Raw genomic sequence first — 20,013 nt, 5'->3', positions numbered from 1 at the left:
CATCGACTCACCTGTTCATACCTGGCAACCCAATAATAGTGAACAGAAAAAGGTAGGCAACTCAATTTTTTCATACTCCTTAGGCTTCATACTTTCGATTGGTATTTAATTTTTCTGGTAAGCAAGTAAGTGAAGTAATAAAAAATTATTAATTTTTGTATTTTCAATAAATCATATCCTTGAACATATTTTTTTAGGCAACCCATTCGCGATATATTCCTTTGCATATTAAATTTGATAAAAAATAAGTTTCATCCGGTAAGCAGATGGGTGAAAGTCGACCCTAATTCGTATCCTCTACTATTAGTGTTGGAAAAAATTTTGAAGATAACATAAGTTTTATCCTTTTAAACTGATGTTGTCTTAAAAGCTATTACAGCCCTTGTGTTTTTTTATAACATACGGAACCACATTTGGCATCCACAACAACTGCAAAATAGGTATCTATTTTTTAACCAAATTTGTCCGAAATATTAAATACTTATTTAAAAGAAGCGAAACGCAATTCAAAATAAAATGAAACGTTGTATGTACCACGGGCTTAATTGTCGATTATGGTTCTAAGGAAATTAAAAGCCTTTCTAACATCGGGCTTTAAATATTGGGAATAAATTAGATGCACAGTATATTATTTAAACAAATATTTTTGAGTAAAAATAATAAATGAACAGTAAAATAATAAATAAATGCACAGTAAATTCAAAATTGTGGGGTATCAGGAGCACAGCAGTGCAAAGAGTGGTAAAAATTTCACCAAAATCACATGAATTCCTTTACTGTTGATAAATAGTAAGCAACCCTTAACTTCTACATTAATTAATAAATTTATTGGTAAATAAAACAATAAATTAATTATTTTGTGAAATGGTGACTTTGGACATCAAAACCATTAATCAGATCAATTTTTAATTTTAAAGAAACGTTTCAAATATTATTTTACGAGTATTCCTTTGAAAACAAGTCAAATGCGATAAGTGATTACTCATAGTCAAAATTCTTAATAATTTGAGCAAACGATTTATCAATTTTCGTCAACTATCCATCGACCCATCCCATTGCCGGAAAACCGACAACTGCCGACCATCGGCTCCATCCCATCTGAAACGGTCGAATGTGCCTGCTCGAGAGCCGAGTTTTGTGTCATTACTTCTGAAGCAGATTGTACATACATACGCTGATTAGACAGTTTCCAGCCCTGGCTAAAATCATTCTTGCGCAGGGGCCCTTGCTAATACATATACCACCCTCCAATAATAATAAATATTCAGTAATATAAAAATAAGTACCAATAATAAATAACATTCTTGTGCAGGGGCCATACATTCTTATGTAACCAAGACTGAAAATTCTATGTTGTTTTACTAATTTTGATTACTGTGCGTGCTTTACTTGGCATTTATTATTTTTACTGTGCAAAAATTAATTAAATACTGATCATTTATGATTTTATACTGATCAAAATTGAATTATTTATTGAACGCTTTATTACTACCCTTAAACATTTCCAGATTTCCTCGGACCATAATTTTTTTATTATGTCTTTAATACATAAATATTTCTATAACTATTTATTATAGTTGCATAGTTGCATAGTTGGAAAATTTTGTTCGCTGATGACAAACAAATATTGATCAAGAATGTTTCAGTGGCGTTCTGTATTATCAGTATCATAATATTGAGATAGAATTTTTACCTTTTTATTATCAATTTTCAATAAAAGTTTTTCGTCTTGTATCAGTTGACCTCAAAGTTAAATCAATTAAACCGTCTGTAAACATACATTCGGGATCTGTTTCAAGGTTATTGTGCAATAAATAAATTTTCTTACTATTCCAAAATTTAGTTTTTCAGACGGGCATGGTCGGTTACCCCGAATCTCTAACCGACCCCAGCTACCATGCCCAGATTCTTGTTCTCACATACCCCCTTGTGGGTAATTATGGTGTCCCCAAATCGGTCCAAGATCCACATGGGTTACCCTAGTAAGATAAATGAATCCCCTTCGAATTTATTTTAATCCCGTTCAGTTTTTTTGAGTCTCACCGAATTTGGGCTGCTGGCCTCGTCGTAGGTGAACATTGCGACAATCCGAGCCATTGGCACAATTTCAGGACTCTTTCTGATTGGATGAAATCGGAAAATGTCCCCGGGATTCAAGGAATTGATACTAGAGCCCTTACCAAGAAAATTCGCGAAAAAGGGACGATTCTAGGGCGTATTGTTTACAATTTGCCTATTGTGACCGAAAATTTAAAAATTGTTGATCCCAATTTGAGGAATTTGGTCGAGGAAGTGTCAGTTAAGGTATTTGACTACTAGTAGTCCAAATTTTAAGTCCAAATAATTTTTTGTTTAGAAAATTGTGACGTACAATTCTGGGGGAAGTCCAAGGATTTGTGCAGTTGATTGTGGTTTGAAATATAACCAAATTCGGTGTTTGATAAGTAGGGGAGCTCGAGTCGATTTAGTACCATGGGATCACAAATTAAACGTTAATGACTATGATGGTCTCTTTCTTAGTAATGGTCCAGGAGACCCAACCATGTGTCAAACCACAATCAACAACATCAAAGACGTAATGAAGGGACCAACGATTAAACCAATTTTTGGTATTTGTCTCGGCCACCAACTCCTTTCAGTCGCTATAGGTTGCAAAAGCTACAAGATGAAGTAACACACACTATCCATTTCTAACAAAAGTCTCAATAAACTTTTTCACAGATATGGTAATCGTGGACACAACCAGCCATGCACCCATAATGGTACCAAACGTTGTTACATGACGTCCCAAAACCACGGTTTTGCTATCAATACTGATACACTTCCCAACGATTGGGAAATCCTCTTCACTAATGCTAACGACAAGAGTAACGAAGGGATAATCCACTCCAAACTCCCATTTTTTAGCGTTCAGTTCCACCCTGAACACACAGCCGGCCCCCAAGACCTTGAATGTCTTTTCGATGTGTTCCTAGACTTGGTTAAAAACCCTAAACAGACGGCGAAAATCCTCCTCACTCAAAAACTGACCTATTTGGGAACCCCCCATTTGCCCGAAAGGCCCAAAAAGGTTTTAATAATCGGCTCTGGGGGTCTATCAATCGGCCAAGCGGGCGAGTTTGACTATTCCGGCTCTCAAGCCATTAAAGCCCTCCGTGAGGAAAACATCCAAACTGTTTTGATAAACCCCAACATCGCGACAGTTCAAACATCTAAAGGTTTGGCCGATAAAGTTTATTTTTTGCCTCTAGTACCCGAGTACGTTGAACAAGTTATCAGGGTTGAGCGCCCCGGAGGCGTCTTATTAACATTTGGGGGGCAAACAGGTCTCAATTGTGGAGTCGAGCTGCAAAAAAACGGTATTTTCGACAAGTACAATATCCAAATTTTGGGGACCCCAATCCAGGCTATTATTGATACCGAAGACCGGAAGATTTTCACAGAACGAATTGCAGCGATTGGAGAAAAGGTAGCTCCAAGCATGGCTGCACATTCCGTCGAGGAGGTTTTGGACGCAGCTGCGCAATTGGGATATCCAGTCATGGCCCGAGCTGCGTTTTCTCTAGGGGGACTTGGATCCGGTTTTGCCAACACTCAAGACGAACTTAAGACTTTGGCTGTTCAAGCTTTAGCCCACTCGAGTCAACTTATTATAGATAAGTCACTCAAAGGATGGAAAGAAGTCGAGTATGAGGTCGTGAGGGATGCATTCGACAATTGCATCACAGTGTGTAATATGGAGAACGTCGATCCTTTGGGGATACACACAGGAGAGTCGATTGTGGTCGCCCCAAGTCAGACTCTCTCAAATCGGGAGTACAACATGTTAAGAACTACTGCGATTAAAGTCATTAGACATTTCGGAGTCATAGGGGAATGCAACATCCAATATGCCGTTAATCCCAACTCTGAAGAGTTTTACATTATTGAGGTTAATGCCAGGTTGTCTCGAAGCTCGGCTTTGGCTAGTAAAGCAACAGGGTACCCACTTGCGTACATTGCCGCCAAATTAGCCTTGGGTGTACCCCTCCCCGATATAAACAACTCTGTCACAGGGGTCACCACTGCGTGTTTTGAGCCAAGTCTTGACTACTGCGTCGTCAAAATCCCGCGTTGGGACTTACACAAATTCTCACGAGTGAGTACCAAAATCGGGAGCTCGATGAAAAGTGTAGGAGAGGTTATGGCAATTGGGCGAAAGTTCGAAGAAGCATTCCAGAAGGCGTTGCGAATGGTTGACGAAAATGTGATGGGATTTGACCCTTATCTCAAAGAAGTCAACGATGAGGAATTGAAGGAACCCACAGATAAAAGGATGTTTGTGGTGGCGGCGGCTCTCAAAAAAGGGTACTCCATCGATAAGCTCTACGAGTTGACCAAAATTGATCGTTGGTTTTTGGAGAAGATGAAGAAAATAGTCGATTGGACCACATTTTTGGAAACCATAGACCAGTTGCATCTGTCGCATGATATTTTATTGAAGGCTAAACAGATTGGGTTTTCTGATAAGCAAATCGCTACTGCTGTGAAGAGTACTGAGTTAGCCATCAGGAAACAAAGAGAGGAGTTTGGGATTAAGCCATATGTCAAACAAATTGACACAGTGGCGGCGGAATGGCCGGCCACCACTAACTATCTCTACTTGACATACAATGCTTTTGAGCACGACTTGACTTTCGAGGAAAAACACACTATGGTCATAGGATCGGGGGTTTACCGCATCGGGAGTTCAGTGGAGTTCGATTGGTGTGCTGTTGGGTGTCTCCGGGAGTTGCGCCGATTAGGTCGCAAAACAATAATGATTAATTACAACCCGGAGACAGTCAGTACCGACTACGACATGTCAGATCGCCTCTACTTTGAAGAAATCTCTTTCGAGGTTGTGATGGACATTTACAATATTGAGGACCCGGTCGGTATCATCCTCTCAATGGGTGGCCAACTCCCCAACAACATAGCTATAGACCTACACCGGCAACAAGCCCGGATTTTGGGTACTTCCCCCGACTCGATCGATGGTGCAGAAAACCGATTTAAATTTTCACGAATGTTGGACCGAATCGGGATTATGCAGCCCCGTTGGAAGGAACTCACTAATCTCAAATCAGCGATCGAGTTTTGCGAAGAAGTGGGGTACCCTTGTTTGGTACGACCCTCGTATGTCTTGAGTGGCGCTGCCATGAATGTGGCCCACTCGAACCAAGACTTGGAAACGTATTTGAACGCTGCTAGTGACGTTAGTAAGGAACATCCGGTTGTCATTTCGAAATTCATCCTCGAATCGAAGGAAATCGACGTTGACGCGGTCGCCTGTGACGGGGTTATTCTCTGTATGGCCGTCTCGGAACATGTGGAAAACGCTGGGGTTCACTCCGGGGACGCAACACTGGTCACTCCACCGCAGGATATCAACGATGAAACTTTAGGGAAGATTACACAGATTTGTAAAGCTATAGCGGCCTCTTTGGAAGTTACTGGACCTTTCAATATGCAATTGATCGCCAAAGACAATGATTTAAAAGTGATTGAGTGTAATGTGCGAGTTTCGCGTTCTTTTCCTTTTGTTTCTAAAACTTTAGATCATGATTTTGTCGCGATGGCGACTCGAGTGATGGTTGGAGAGTTGGTACAACCGGTGGATGTGCTCGCGGGTTGTGGCAAAGTGGGGGTTAAGGTGCCCCAATTTTCGTTTTCGCGTCTCGCGGGTGCTGATTTTATGTTAGGTGTTGAGATGGCGTCAACTGGGGAAGTTGCCTGTTTTGGGGACAATCGGTACGAGGCATATTTGAAGGCCATGATGAGTACTGGATTTAGTATCCCCGAAAAATCAATTTTATTATCAATTGGAAGTTTCAAGGTTCGGTTTTGAGTCACACTAAACTAAAAAAATAACTCATTTTATTTGTAGCATAAAATGGAATTGTTGCCCAGCATGAGAGAGTTGCAAAGAATGGGATATAAGTTATATGCAAGTCTGGGCACCGCTGATTTTTACAATGAACATGGAGTTAAAGTAAGTACTAAGTATACATAGCATACTAATTTTACAATAACACAGAAAACAGTACAAACTGTCAAATCTAAATCGACGGTAAAATCTTCCGATGTTATCGTATTTCAACAGTGTCAGAAAACCCAACAACGCTTCTCCTCACTGGCGGTTCCACCGATCTCCGATCCTCATTCTGACAAGTACTATTATTCCTCAGCAAAACACTCGATCGATTTTTTAAACTACTAGGGTGTTTCTTCAGTTTGGAAAAGTTTTGTGGAGCCCCAGACGTGTTGTTGTACGACTTGTTTAAATTGTTTAGGTTGATATTATTTCCTTTGACTTGTTGGGTCATTTCCCAATTAAACTGAGCCGAATTGCGCTTAGGAGTCGATGGTGGGAATTCAAGCGATTCTGAAACTGATATTTTTTTCGACGTTTCCTCTTCTTTGGTTACTTGTTCAAGCAATTCTTGTGCATCGGCATGGAGACCGAAATCTTCAAGGATTTTTCCTAGATAATAAGCTTGTTTTAAGTAGAATAAAGCTTGTCTTTGGCTGGCCAGTCGCCGACTTTTTCGAGCCATGTCGATGAAGTGTCTTATGAAGAACATGAGAATTTCCCGGATTTTCAATCGATGGAATTGTGGTTCACATTGAAGCTGGAAAAGTAAACAATTCTTAACACTTAGAGATTTATTTTATTAAAATCATACAAACCTCATAATCGATGGAATCCACCGATCCTCGTTTTTCCAATTTGAGATTCTCCTCACGTTGCTCTTGCTCTTTCCTTTTCTGTAACACGAGTTTTCTCGTTTGCTTCTCTTTCTCACTTTTCCACTTGATCTCCTTTCTATAATTGGCATCGCCTTCGACTTTGACCATTTGTCGATTTTTCGGAATTAAATTAGGCGGTCGCACTATTCGTGGATTAACCATTAGACTTGTATCAGCTGTGAGAAGTCTATACAATTCTTTAAAATCGAATTGTGGATAAAATTTTGGGTTTGTATATTTCAAATTCCTCAACGCTCCCAAAAAATAAATGGCCGGTGATTCTAACACCTCGTGGAAGATTTTTTGGGCATGTCTCAAATGCTTGTTGGGAACATTCAAAAACATGTTTTTCTTCTTAATGAAAAAATCGGGTAGCACTCCGGATGATAATTTTTGCATAAAGTTTCGTATTACGATGGCGAGTTTTGTCCCAAGTCTGTGCTCGGGCCAATCCCTGGGATTTGATTCGCATTCCCAGTACATATGGGTGCGGATGTGGTCGACCAAAAGCCCATCGTACTGTTTATTAACCGGTTCAATGAACGATTTGTAGATTGTTAACAAAAAGAGGAAAGCCCGAATTTGGGTATGGGACATGTGAGTGTCTAGGTATCTCTGAGCTTTGGGAAACCCGATTTCCCACTCGATTTCAATGTCGGGGTTTTCCCCCCTTTTGGGGATGTAACCCCGAGGGACGAGGACGCAACTCAAGCCCCGAATTTCGTTAATCATGTTGACTTTAGGCCACTTGTACTCTTCGCCGAATTTGTCCCACATTGTGGGTCTCTCAGCCCGATTGTGGAACTCAAAAGTGAACTCAATCGGCCACTGGATGGCCACTGAAGGCACAATTTCGCACGGTAACACTGCAAAATCCTCATTGACATCTTGTAGGTTACAGAAAATCTTCCCAGGGATGGCTTTAGCCAAGGCGATTTCATTCGCATCGAAACCTAGAGCCAAACCTAGCGAATTGGGGAAAACAGCATTTTGGATGTATTTCATGAACCCATTTGAGGAAATATAAGACACAACGTCGTACAATTCTTTCGCTTCTTCCGGGTTTTCCGTCGGTGCTTCCTCMTCATCCGAGTCATCAGACGCTTCATCATATTTTCGAATTATTTTTGCCGAGAAACACGTTTTAGGTAGTGTGTCTCGTCTTTCGCAACTTGTGATATCTAGAGGCTTTGGTGTATTGACACTTGCTATCGTCGAGTATTCGTAGATTTCTGAATCGTCCATTTGAGTCGAAGACCCAGGTTTGGGTTCCTTCTCAGCCAAGGCCGAATCAGGCTCGATTGTGCGCGGTTGACTAGGGGCACATTTCAGTTTGACGAAACCAAAATGCTCCTCGGATTTTTCGACGACAACTTGGTACCCAGGTTTGTCGATGGCACTATATTGGGGGGTGTTTTTTGTCTCCAAGACTTCTATATTGTCGTTAACAACGTAGTATCGTCGAGGTACCAAAGGTTCAATGTTGTTTTTATTGGGGCCGTGCAATCGTCGAAATTTAACATTTTTGTGCACATTTTCGAAAATAACATCAGGAATGACGCATTCGATAGTTTCGTCACGGAGCAAGGTCGGATTTAGTTCTTTTTCGATAGTTGTTCGGCTTGAATGCATAAATCTTTGTTTTTCCCTGAAATCAATCAATTTTGATCAGTGATGTAAGAATTTTGTTTTGCGATAATATTGCAATGTAGAAAMACGAGATGTCTCAGATACGCACCAGTATCTTTTTTTTGACATGAATTTGATAAATTTAAAGATATAAAAAATGCATTCGGAATGTYTTTAATGAATGTAAATTAAGAAAATCACAATTAACAGATTTTGTTGATTTCATCTAACTCTTATAACGTAAATGATACGTTGAAGTAGCAAAAAAATATCGCATTTCTTGTAATTATTTATCTAGAACATCTTTTCTAAGTGTGATACATGTTTACCGATATTTTTTTAAGTGTAGTTTATTTTAAGCTAGATTTAATAATTTACATTATAAAGATAACGAAGAGAAAAAATTAAGATATCTCATTATGTGATGTTATCACAGTGTAATAAAGAGTTTTTGTAAAAATTGTGAATTTCGAACTAGATTATTTATTGTAAGTCAATATAGCTATTCAAAATGCATCCTCTTGAACATTATCTTTCTACATATACTTGGGTTTTTTTGACATTACGATTAAATCTTGTCATTTTGAATGATTCTGTGTTTTTAATGAGAGATAATAATTACAAATGACTTATTTTTAGATGTGTAAAGTTGTCCTATTTTACAGATTATTAAAACTTTTGATACAAAGTAGGTCAAAGTAATTAAATACGTTACTAATAAGTTTATTTGAAAATGGCTCAGGTCACCATGTTTTACAGCAAATCAAATTATTGACAACCTATATTTCTTATATTACACCTGGAAATTTTTCTCAAAAATATTTTTTGAGCGATTTTTTGTTACAACTATAAACTTACATAAAGGGTTGTTTTGAAATAATAGGAATAGTTTTTACAGGATTTAAGGGTGCTAGATTATAATTTATAACATACAACAAAAATACACTTTTTCGTTATCACAAAGTTTCTGTCTGGAACTGTGTTTATTTGTTTATTCTATATTTCAAGTATTGGAATTAAATTAAACAATATTTTACAATGTAGAAATTGGATTAAAGCACATTACGCGAACGTTTTTTTAAAACAGCGAAAACATTCACAACAACCCAGAAATGCTGTACCATTTGCTCAGCAAGTTAACATTTTTTTAGTTACGAAATAGATTATTAAGACTTTTTTATTCTGTATGTCAAGGTCTAACACTTTGTAAAATTATTACCTATTTGAAAACCACCCTGTTTCGTGTATGTATATTAGGAAAACAACTTTCTTTTAAAAGGACCAGTTTATTAACAGTTTTAGTTTTGAAACATTTCTGCCTTTTTTGGTTCAAAATAATGCAGGTTCTAGCTTTTGGAGAATGTACAATTTAATACCTCTTTGTAATACTTGATTGTTATTTAATAAATCCGTACTGTCTCCATACTTGTAATGGCAACGATAATAGTCTAGGCTGTTAAAAGCCGTTAACAGACATTGTTATGCATGCTGCTATACAAAAGGCACACCCGAAAGACTACTTGCGTCAAGTTTGACATTATTTGACATAAAATCTTGTCTGTTATTTCATACATATCGGCCTTACGTATAAAAGTATATGTATTATAATCTCGATTATAATCCAGATGGGAAATATATCATTACTCCGAGACGTATAACCGAATGCACGAAGGTGCATACTATGCAAACAAATTCCGTTTTTGATATTTGATGGACTTGAACCTGGGTAATGCTACATAAGTTACTTCCCTACCTAGGGATGCAATGACATTTCTTGACTTACGAAAGGTTGGGAATATTACAACAGTAATTCTTGAAAAAATCAAATTATAAAATAAATGCTAACGAGATTTTAAAACTCTAATGAAAAGTAGAAATAAAAACTTTTTGAGTATTCAACACAGTCATTCTGAATAATGTAATATACATGTCACAAATAGTTATATTTGAAAGTTGCGAAGTTACCACAAAAAGATTGATAGGAAACACGTCATATGCTTTTTATTTATTTACTGCCTTATGAGTGGTTCTTTTTTATGTTACTTTAGTTACTTTTAAATCTTGTTTATGTTAAAATGATTTTATTAAATCTTTTAAAATAATTGTATTATTGAAATGAAAAGTGAAAAATTAAATAAAGTAACCCGATTTCGGGTTACTTTAATTTTAAATACAGTTGGAGACAAAATACTTTGGTCGTCACTTTTCTGACACTAATGTGATTCAAGCTTTAACGTTAAAATGAATGACAATTTCAAATTAATGACAGCTATTATATTTTCCTATCAAAAATATGTACAACTTGTCTACTATGATTGACAGTAGCTAAAAATAAAGGTTAACAGTCCTAAAGCATGCTTTACATTTTAATGTCACTCAATTGACATTGACGAGCAAAGTATTTTGTCTCCAACTGTACAAGTAAATGTACTTAATCTATCGCATCACATCCTTGAGTTTTTTACAAGAAGCTTTAAATAAATTGTAGATTAAAAACATTTGACCCAATTCAATCTCGGGTCAACTTCCTTATTACAGTTATAGATTAAAATAATTTATTTTCACAAGGTACATTCCGAAAAATGCGAAAAATTTCGTAGATAAGATAATTCAAATTTCCAACGAATTCCAAAGTCACTTGACCTTCCGATAACTCAAAAAGACTCACCTTTCATAATTTTCAAAAAACATAACCGACATCAACAAATTGTTCAACACAAAAATTTGGGGTGACTCAAGCAACTCTTTCTTCATTTTGGCCACTTCCACTTCATCGTAGGTCATCTGCGACATAGCACCACCGTCATTTTCCTGAGTCATGATCGAATCCCAGTCTAAATGACTTTGCCGCGGTTTAGTGGACACTCTACCCTTCGGCTTTTCGGACTTGTGCGAATGGCAATTGCCCATCTTAACCGCGAACACACATATTAGTACTCTCCATTTCTCGATACTTTAAAACTTTATTTTTTATCTCAGATACTTGACAGATAGAGAGATTAGATTAGGATGCAAAAAAACTATTTTTTCCTTCTCGAGACTATTTTAATTGTTTTGTTGATTAGGTCGAGTCAGTACAATGGACTTTTGAAAACATTGATGCCATAACGAGTCAAGGAGAACTTAAACACTTGGCAGAGTTTTTATCAAAGAAACAATTTGATTTGGTTATTAATCTTCCCATGCGAAATGGGGGTGCGCGAAGAGTGTCTTCTTTCATGACACATGGGTACAGAACCCGGCGTTTGGCTATAGACTACTCTATTCCTCTCGTKACCGACGTCAAATGTACTAAACTTCTAGTAGAGGCTTTGAGACGTATTGGAAAAGCTCCTCCTCCAATGAAAACACACACGGATTGTATATCTTCTCGCCGACTGGTCAAGCTACCAGGGCTCATCGACACCCATGTTCATGTCAGAGAACCCGGAGCTACTCACAAGGAAGACTACGCCTCTTGCACCGCTGCTGCTTTGGCAGGAGGAGTCACCATGATTTGTGCGATGCCTAACACTAATCCTGCTGTCACAAATCAGGAAACTCTAAAGCTAGTCAAAGATATAGCACGGAAAAATGCCCGATGTGATTATGCTATCTACATGGGGGCCTCCTCAGACAACTACTCCACAATATCAGAACTAGCACACGAAGTCGCAGGTCTCAAAATGTACCTCAATGAGACTTTCACAACCTTGAGACTCAACGATCTTAATACGTGGGGCAAACACTTGGCAAATTGGCCCAAAAAAGCCCCGATTTGTGTACATGCAGAAGGCCAAACSACTGCTGCTATTATCTTGATGGCAAGTTTGCAAAATCGGCCAATTCACATCTGTCATGTTGCTCGAAAAGAAGAAATTTTGATTATTAAAGCGGCAAAAGAGAAAGGCTTGAATATCACCTGTGAGGTTTGCCCTCACCACCTATTTTTATCAACTGAAGATATTAAAACTTTGGGGGTGTGCAAAAGTCAAGTTCGACCGGTGTTAATGTCACTAGAGGACCAACAAGCCCTTTGGGATAATTTACACATGATTGATTGTTTTGCCACCGATCATGCCCCTCATACTCTGGAGGAGAAGACCAGTTCGAACCCTCCCCCAGGTTTCCCCGGGCTTGAAACCATCCTCCCTTTACTCCTAAATGCAGTTAACGAAAAGAAATTGACCYTTGATGATATTATCACCAAGTTTTATCTGAATCCGAAGAGAATTTTCAACTTGCCGGACCAACCTAACACTTATGTTGAAATCGATTTGGATGAGGAGTGGACTATTCCCGACACAACGGCTTATAGTAAAGCAYAATGGACTCCTTTTGCCGGCAGAAAGGTTAAGGGGGCTGTTCACCGGGTTGTCCTACGAGGAGAAGTGGCCTTCGTCGACGGCCAAATTTTGGTCCAGCCCGGTTTTGGGCAAAACGTCCGAAATTGGGAATCGAAAAAAACCTACGACGAGGTTGTAAACCCTCCCGTTGTTACCGGTGGGGAGTACAACGACGGCCAGACTAACGAAATTTTCAAGAAATTGTTATCCGGGGGTGGAAAAGTCCAATTCTCTGCCACTAACGAACTCCACGTTGATAGTCGACTTGGCGTCACCTCCCCCACCCCTGTGGGCCCCCGTATCCGCACTGATAGTTTCTCCCAAATGGAGCAACCCCACCACAGTCTTGCTAATAAACACATCATTTCGGTCGATATGTTCACCAAAGACCAACTRAATGATATTTTCAACTTGGCCCAATCTTTTCGAGTTAATGTCAGTAAGGATCGACCAGTTGATCACATTRTGAAGGGGAAAGTCATGGCYTCCATTTTCTACGAGGTTAGTACTCGGACGAGTTGCAGTTTCGCGGCTGCTATGCAYAGATTGGGAGGTGGGGTGATTTATATGGACGAGACAAGTTCTTCGGTGAAYAAAGGGGAGACTTTGGAGGATTCAGTTGCAGTCATGGCGGGGTATTCCGATGTTGTTGTGTTGAGGCATCCGACTCCTGGATCGGTTATGGTATGTTTAAACGTAAACAAACATTTCGGCCGGTTTAACCGATTCGGTTACAGAGGGCGTCCCACCACTGCCGTAAACCCCTGATCAACGCCGGTGACGGAATTGGCGAACACCCAAGTCAAGCCCTGCTTGATATTTTCACAATTCGGGAAGAAATCGGTACTGTCAACGGTCTCACCATTACTCTAGTTGGTGATTTGAAAAATGGACGCACTGTACATTCCCTTGCACGTTTGTTGACACTATACAACGTGCAACTGCGTTACGTAAGCCCTCAGAGTTTGAAAATGCCYAGTCATATAACCAGCTTTGTGYCCTCTAAAGGGATACCTCAAAACGAATATAGTACCCTTGAAGAGGTACTCCCAGATACCGATGTATTGTATATGACTCGAATTCAGAGAGAACGGTTTAGTTCCCAAGAGGAGTACGATAAGGTGGGTTAAAACCAGATTAGGATTTGGTTTAATCGTGATATTTCAGGCTTGTGGCCACTTCATCGTAACCCCACAATTAATGACAAGGGCCAAGAGAAAAATGGTAGTGCTTCACCCCTTGCCCAGGGTYTTTGAAATCAGTCRTGAGTTTGATACAGACCCTCGAGCAGCCTATTTCAGACAGGCAGAATGTGGGATGTATGTCAGAATGGCTCTTTTAGCCATGGTTTTAGGGAAGTGTTAATTCGAAATAAAAGGAGTTAAGTAAAACATACTTTTATTTCACCGTCAGTCTTTTCGTGTAAATTAAGACCATATTAATTAAGAGATATTTACAATTGAGCTAAATTTAATTAATTAGACTATCACATGAGATGAGGATGGTTCAGGTTCCTGCATTTTATCGGCGAAGGTGTCTTCGTCTTCACGGATGGCACGACCCATTCCAAGTTTCGGGATTTTTATTTTTAATACTTTCTTTGGTTTGCGTTGTTGTTGCAGGTTGATTAATTTTCTGAAATATTCAGATTTGTATCTATTAGATAAGTCCTTTTTTTAACTGGCGATAAGATAAAAATTATGACCAACTTTATTTACGTCAAATATTTTACATAAGYGAGTTAGTAAAAATCAACTATGAACAAAGATTTGATCTTAATTACACTGYCTATGACACAAAAGCTTAATTTTTATCGATGTATGTACTTACTGTTGTCTGCAGTCTATGAAAATGGCCACTACAAAGAGCAACGTAATGGTAAGTATCGCTGAAATCACAAAGATCACCACTGTTCCGATTTCATTAGATTCTTCAATTATTTCCGGAATACTGGTAGATTGACTAGAATTATCTAAAAAAAAAAGAAATGTAAGTCTTTTCATTTAGTGCAATTGTTACCTAACAAAGAATAACTTTGTTACGTAAACGTAAACAGTCCACAAAAGGAATGTCGTGATCCATCAAGGCCTGCATATTAAGTTTATGGCAACCTGAATTGTCTTGCGAAATATTTTTTTAATGTTTTGGATATTGCACATATTGTAATAAAAATTTATTATTAATTATTTTATTATATTAAGATGTGTTCAAGTGGGTTATAAATTGCGAAAGCCAAATTTAAKTTTTAAAAAATGGATTGTTGCTATCATAATGACTGTAAAATTCAGACGTATTTACAACAGTCAAAATCTTTAGTGACTCATATTGTTATCAACCTTAAAGAGGCTTTCACTAGTCATTACAGTACGCAAATGAATTCTTTAAAGGCATTGTTAAGGAAATAAGTTCAAAAGTATTTCTTGACATGTTTAAACATTTGTAATAGTCCCCTTCCACTATAGCAATAAAATTGTTAWCATTTGTTCTTACATACTTCTCGGTATTGTCATAATTCGAGCAAATAACATTTAATATGATTTTTATTTCACGCAAATACGTCGTCATATCTGCAATTGGCATTTATGATCTTTGATTAATTTTTATTGAATACACGTGACTTAAAGGAGCTTAATTTTGTTCTACTGAAATAGTATTGAGCGGAAACATCTAAAAATTTGGTAAATATTTGATTTTATATTTCCGGTGCCTGCAATTACACTATGAAATAAAAATAGTTTCACTTTCTTTACAATGCAAAAATGTGAAACAAGTTATTTTGAGTTAACCGTTAATGTGATTAAGAAACCGCAACAACAGAGTAAATTCAACTTCCTAGTAACAATGTTTTAGTGTCAAAATACTCAAACAAAATGGTTAAGTTTCCGTTCGTTGACATATAAGCTGTCACAAATAAGCAGACACAATAGTTGATATTTAATTAGTATTTAGAGTAATCTCCTTATAATTTATCACTTTAATTCTTCCTCAATTATTCTAGTAATTCATTAAATACAAACTATTTCGCCATTTTTTATTAGTAGTTGAGTTAAGTAATTTATAAACTCATAGTTCTGAGAGAATCCCCCAGAAAATTTTCTAGTAACTCAAAAAAAATTGTTACAAATTTGTGAAAAATTAAGTACTTTAAAATTGTTGGACTAATGAGGTGCATACCATTATAATTATAAACCGATTAAATGAAAAAGTGGGGGAAACCATTTTCTGGTAAATATGTAWATGAAATTCCTGCCTTCTATTAAGCGAAAAATTTTACATTTACCACTGTAGGTCAATTGGAACTATTTTCCATTGTAATGGTGAGCAAAAAAGTAGATTACTTTCCTACCTATGCGATAAATAATAAGTTTCATGCATATCAACAATTGACCAACAAACAAAAAATACCGAATTTATTCAAAATGACCTTGTATTTAAACATTATTATTAACTCGTTTCATCAAATGGAATATTTTCCTGGAGACGATAAAAATTATGTCATTTGTTGTTTTTTATCGCTAGGTCAAAAGAGCGATCACAGTTTTGCCAAAAATTGTTTTTAAAGTAGTACTTGATCAATTTGGTGATACAAAAATGCGCAGTGAGGTGATATGCATCTGAAATTCGATATTTTACGCTTTTTGGAAATGATAATTGAGATAAATTTGTTTCAACACCCACCGAGTCGAAAGATGACGTTACAAAATTTAAAACCGGAAGTATTACCAAATTTTGGAATCTAAGCAAATTACTGAGTCGTACACATCAGAAAAGAAAGTGGGACAATAATCTACAGCTAGTCTAGTAGGTCATTGCTTCATTTGCAGTTATTTTATGAACTTATTGATGAGTAATCACAGCATCGGATAATTTTTGCCTGTTTGATAACGCTGTGATAGCAAGCAGATAAGCGGGAATATTTGGCCTATGAAAAATTCGGTGATTTCATTATTTACCACATTTGTGCACTTAATATGTCTCGATAAGGAGAAAAAAAAATGTTGAAAGACTCACCTTCCATCCACCCTATATCATTTTCTTTGGCCAAATCCATACTTGCACCAAATTAACCACTTATTTTATCACACAATTAACTAAAAATGATTAGGAGGAATTTATGGAATTGTTCTTTTTTATCTCTTCGCATGCACACACAATAAACTGATAAACATTTGGTTGGTGTTGAACAATTCAAAAACATAACACAAACATTTACAAAAGCGTGGTTTGCTGGGGGAAGTCTGGGACCAGAGTGGGGCGTTTAGCTGGTACGATTGGTACGGAAGGCTGATTTCCGTTCTTTAGAAGATCTTTCTACCTGCTCAAGCGCGAGAAGAAATGAGCAAAAACGTCATGTTGCTTCGTTGAAGGCTTCGTTGGGAAATTTTGTGACTAATTATTTCGCTGAATTGTATTGTTTTAAGTCGAGGCAAACATGGAAGTGGTAGCAGGAGCCCCTCTTTACTTTCACTAAAATTTCATTGGAATTAAATGTAAGATAACAATTATGTATTTTTGCAGAAATTGAATGGTTACATTATTGGTTTTATGGTTCTTTGAAATTGATTTTATAAAGTAATAATCTGCAAAATTCGTAATAATGAGATAGCAGTAAACTGGTTTATAACGGATATCTGAATAATTAGAAACATACTAAATTGAAAAAATGCACGCATACGTATGTTACAACCAAGAAAAATAAAATTGATTAGAAATTATATTTCTGCTTTAATTATATTATAAAGAAAACGAATGTAGTATAAAGTGCGATTCACATGGTGAAAGGTTTGAAAGGCTACTCTAATCACTTATTCTGATTTATCTACTGTTATTATTTATTAGTGCAATTTAATGGCTTCACTCAGGAAAATTAGTTTCCGTCTTTTGATTGTAACTATGTAGGAATATATTCCAGTGGTCTGTTACGCAATTTTCATCAAAATCACTAGACCAGAAAAAAATACATAAACACTAAGAAAGTATTTGAAATTATCTGCAACATCATGAAAGTCCATATTTTATTGCCTTATGCAAGTAATGAATGAAATAAAWAGTGTTTAGAGAGTTTATARATGAAATGAGTCTCTTAATACTAAAAGCATTATTCATTTAAAATGATGAAAGAATTTTAAACGTTTCAAAAAACAAGCAACATTTTGTCATGTTTCTTTCTTTTTTTTTCAGTTATTTTGCTGAGTTAATGACAAACTTTGTAAAAAAAATATTTAACACTAGTATGGAGGATTAAATGCAATGGTTAAKATGAACATTGTTAAATCCAAATGATTCTAGAATTCAAGATTTACTTTACATCATCTTTATACAGGGCTTTCATTTCAAAAGAAGCCAGTTTCAATAAGTGTTGACATTGACTAAATGTATTTTTAAGCAAAAACATTCGTTACATTTTAGGTTTCATCTCCTAGCCACCCCTACTTTAAGATTTTAAATATAACCCCCTACTTTTAAAAACATGTTTGGAAAGGGAAAAAATGAGCGTATCTATCTGTCAAAGAAAAAWTTGTTTGTCGATTCGTTTTTTAGTTAAGGGTGGTTTTATTTTTAAAATTGTGAGTCCTAGTAGTCTTTGACAGATTCAATTATTATAATTAACTAATTTTGGTTTTGAAATTTCCCCTCGCCATCCTAATCGCCCTGTTTTTGCTAAAAATACATTTACTCAATGTCAAAAGTTATTGAAACTGGCTCCTTTTGAAATGAAAGCCCTGTATAAGTTTTTAAACACAGTTGAAGAACTTAGTTATGTAATACAAATTATTTAATGTATYTCTTTCTTTTTTAATGACTAGATATCTGAAGTCGACAGGAAATTAATTTAATTTGTAATTTACTACCTACATACGAGTATAAATTAGCAACTTGTTTTTAGTTAAAAGTTCAGTTGATACAAGGAAGCTTTTGTTGCAACAAAAATCAATTGTCACGTGAAGATACGTGATGCAGTGTACTTGTACTTTAATAAATATTAAAAACTACCTATATGATAGGTATATATTTTAAGATAAAATAGAGATATGAAAAGTACAATGTTATACATACATATTAATTTCTAGTGTTTGAGATTTAGTGTTACATAAATCTCTCATTGTAGACATAAATAAAATTACAATTTTACTTTTTTTTTGTTTTTTTTACGTATTTTAAAATACTGTTTACTACGTTATATTACCGTTCAGTAACCTCGAATTATAATATTTTTGAATTACTAAATAAAATAGCAAACACAAACCTTGAAACCGTTGACATCAGAATCTGTTGCTGGAAGCAACAACTCTCTCATTAGACTTTATTATTTACGTTATTGATAAATACAAATTATTATCRGTTTCACTTTATAATTCAAGAAACACAATAATTAGATATAAATTTTCAAAAATCGTGACACCAATCAATGTGATGTGTCTTGATGTTTTGGATTATTAGTTTATCTTAATCACTAAATCCGTAATCACTAACTAACTAAAAACGTTGTAATTTTTGAAAGGGTGAACAAACTAGAGAAGATTATCCAATTTTTCAAAATTTGTAATCGAGTTCGTATCGAAATATCTTACAGGCGGAAGCCTCGTAAAATTTTGTGAAACATTCTGTATATACCCGTTTTCATATTACTGTGCACCGAAGTAGTCGTTGAAAGAAATCATTTTAATGTGGAAACCATGCGAAAATTCAAAAATTCATAAATATTAGTTATTCATAAATATAAAGCAATATTTGAACRTCAAAAATGACCTATAAAATGATTTTAATTTAAATAATAACTCGTGTCCTATCTCCACTGATAAGAATTTTACAGCCCTCGGAATGTGGGTATGGAAATTTGATTTTTTTGTAATAACTTTGGAACTATTTGACCAAATATTATAAAATTTGGAACATTTCCCTGTGACAACATACCCTTTAAACTGGTAATCACGAAAACCGGATACATCCACTCAATTTCCGGTTCCAGCAGTTGCAGGTTAAAATTTCTGTGTTTTTCATTTTTTTTTTTTGCTCTCTTAACACCAATTTTTTATTGCCCATATCGATAGAGTAATCAATTTCGATTAAAAAACGCATAACCTTTAATATCCGTAAAATGGACCGTTTCAAAGATACTTTAATTTAAACTGAGGACTGCACAACGCTGACACCAAAAAGTAGGCATTTTGAATGGATAATATCCAAGGTAACAGATGACCATGGTCTCACTAGTCGCTGTCAGGCATCTGTCAACTTTGACATTGGACGATTATTAGACAATTAATCGAAAATATTTAATAAAAGA

The 20,013-nt window shown here is 36.2% G+C and overlaps 2 protein-coding genes across 2 annotated transcripts in view; one reads left to right on the top strand and one right to left on the bottom strand.

The window, feature by feature from the left end:
- Positions 1 to 14,097, top strand: part of LOC123008260 (CAD protein) — a 17,318-nt gene extending 3,221 nt beyond the window's left edge. Inside the window, exons 2-9 of the mRNA XM_044404012.1 lie at positions 1,844 to 1,982; positions 2,028 to 2,304; positions 2,357 to 2,670; positions 2,722 to 5,857; positions 5,909 to 6,013; positions 11,466 to 13,409; positions 13,463 to 13,846; positions 13,893 to 14,097. Of these exons, the coding sequence (XP_044259947.1) occupies positions 1,844 to 1,982; positions 2,028 to 2,304; positions 2,357 to 2,670; positions 2,722 to 5,857; positions 5,909 to 6,013; positions 11,466 to 13,409; positions 13,463 to 13,846; positions 13,893 to 14,090 (6,497 nt within the window). The 3' untranslated portion in view covers positions 14,091 to 14,097. The remainder of the gene's footprint in view (positions 1 to 1,843; positions 1,983 to 2,027; positions 2,305 to 2,356; positions 2,671 to 2,721; positions 5,858 to 5,908; positions 6,014 to 11,465; positions 13,410 to 13,462; positions 13,847 to 13,892) is intronic.
- A 9-nt stretch (positions 14,098 to 14,106) lies between these two features.
- LOC123008293 lies at positions 14,107 to 17,078 on the bottom strand. The gene is made up of 3 exons (XM_044404083.1): positions 16,737 to 17,078; positions 14,556 to 14,697; positions 14,107 to 14,360 (listed from the first exon to the last, which is right to left on the bottom strand). The coding sequence occupies exons 1-3, from the start codon at positions 16,774 to 16,776 to the stop codon at positions 14,204 to 14,206; spliced, it is 339 nt and encodes a 112-aa protein (XP_044260018.1). The 5' UTR covers positions 16,777 to 17,078; the 3' UTR covers positions 14,107 to 14,203.
- Between the last annotated feature and the right edge of the window lie 2,935 nt (positions 17,079 to 20,013).

This window comes from Tribolium madens, unplaced genomic scaffold, assembly GCF_015345945.1.
Source record: "Tribolium madens isolate multiple individuals breed KSU strain unplaced genomic scaffold, Tmad_KSU_1.1 Scaffold_19;HRSCAF=116;Tcas5.2_LG9, whole genome shotgun sequence".
NCBI classification, from domain to species: domain Eukaryota; kingdom Metazoa; phylum Arthropoda; class Insecta; order Coleoptera; family Tenebrionidae; genus Tribolium; species Tribolium madens.
Note: the sequence above shows the minus strand (reverse complement) of the source record. Positions and strands in the feature narration are given on the sequence as shown.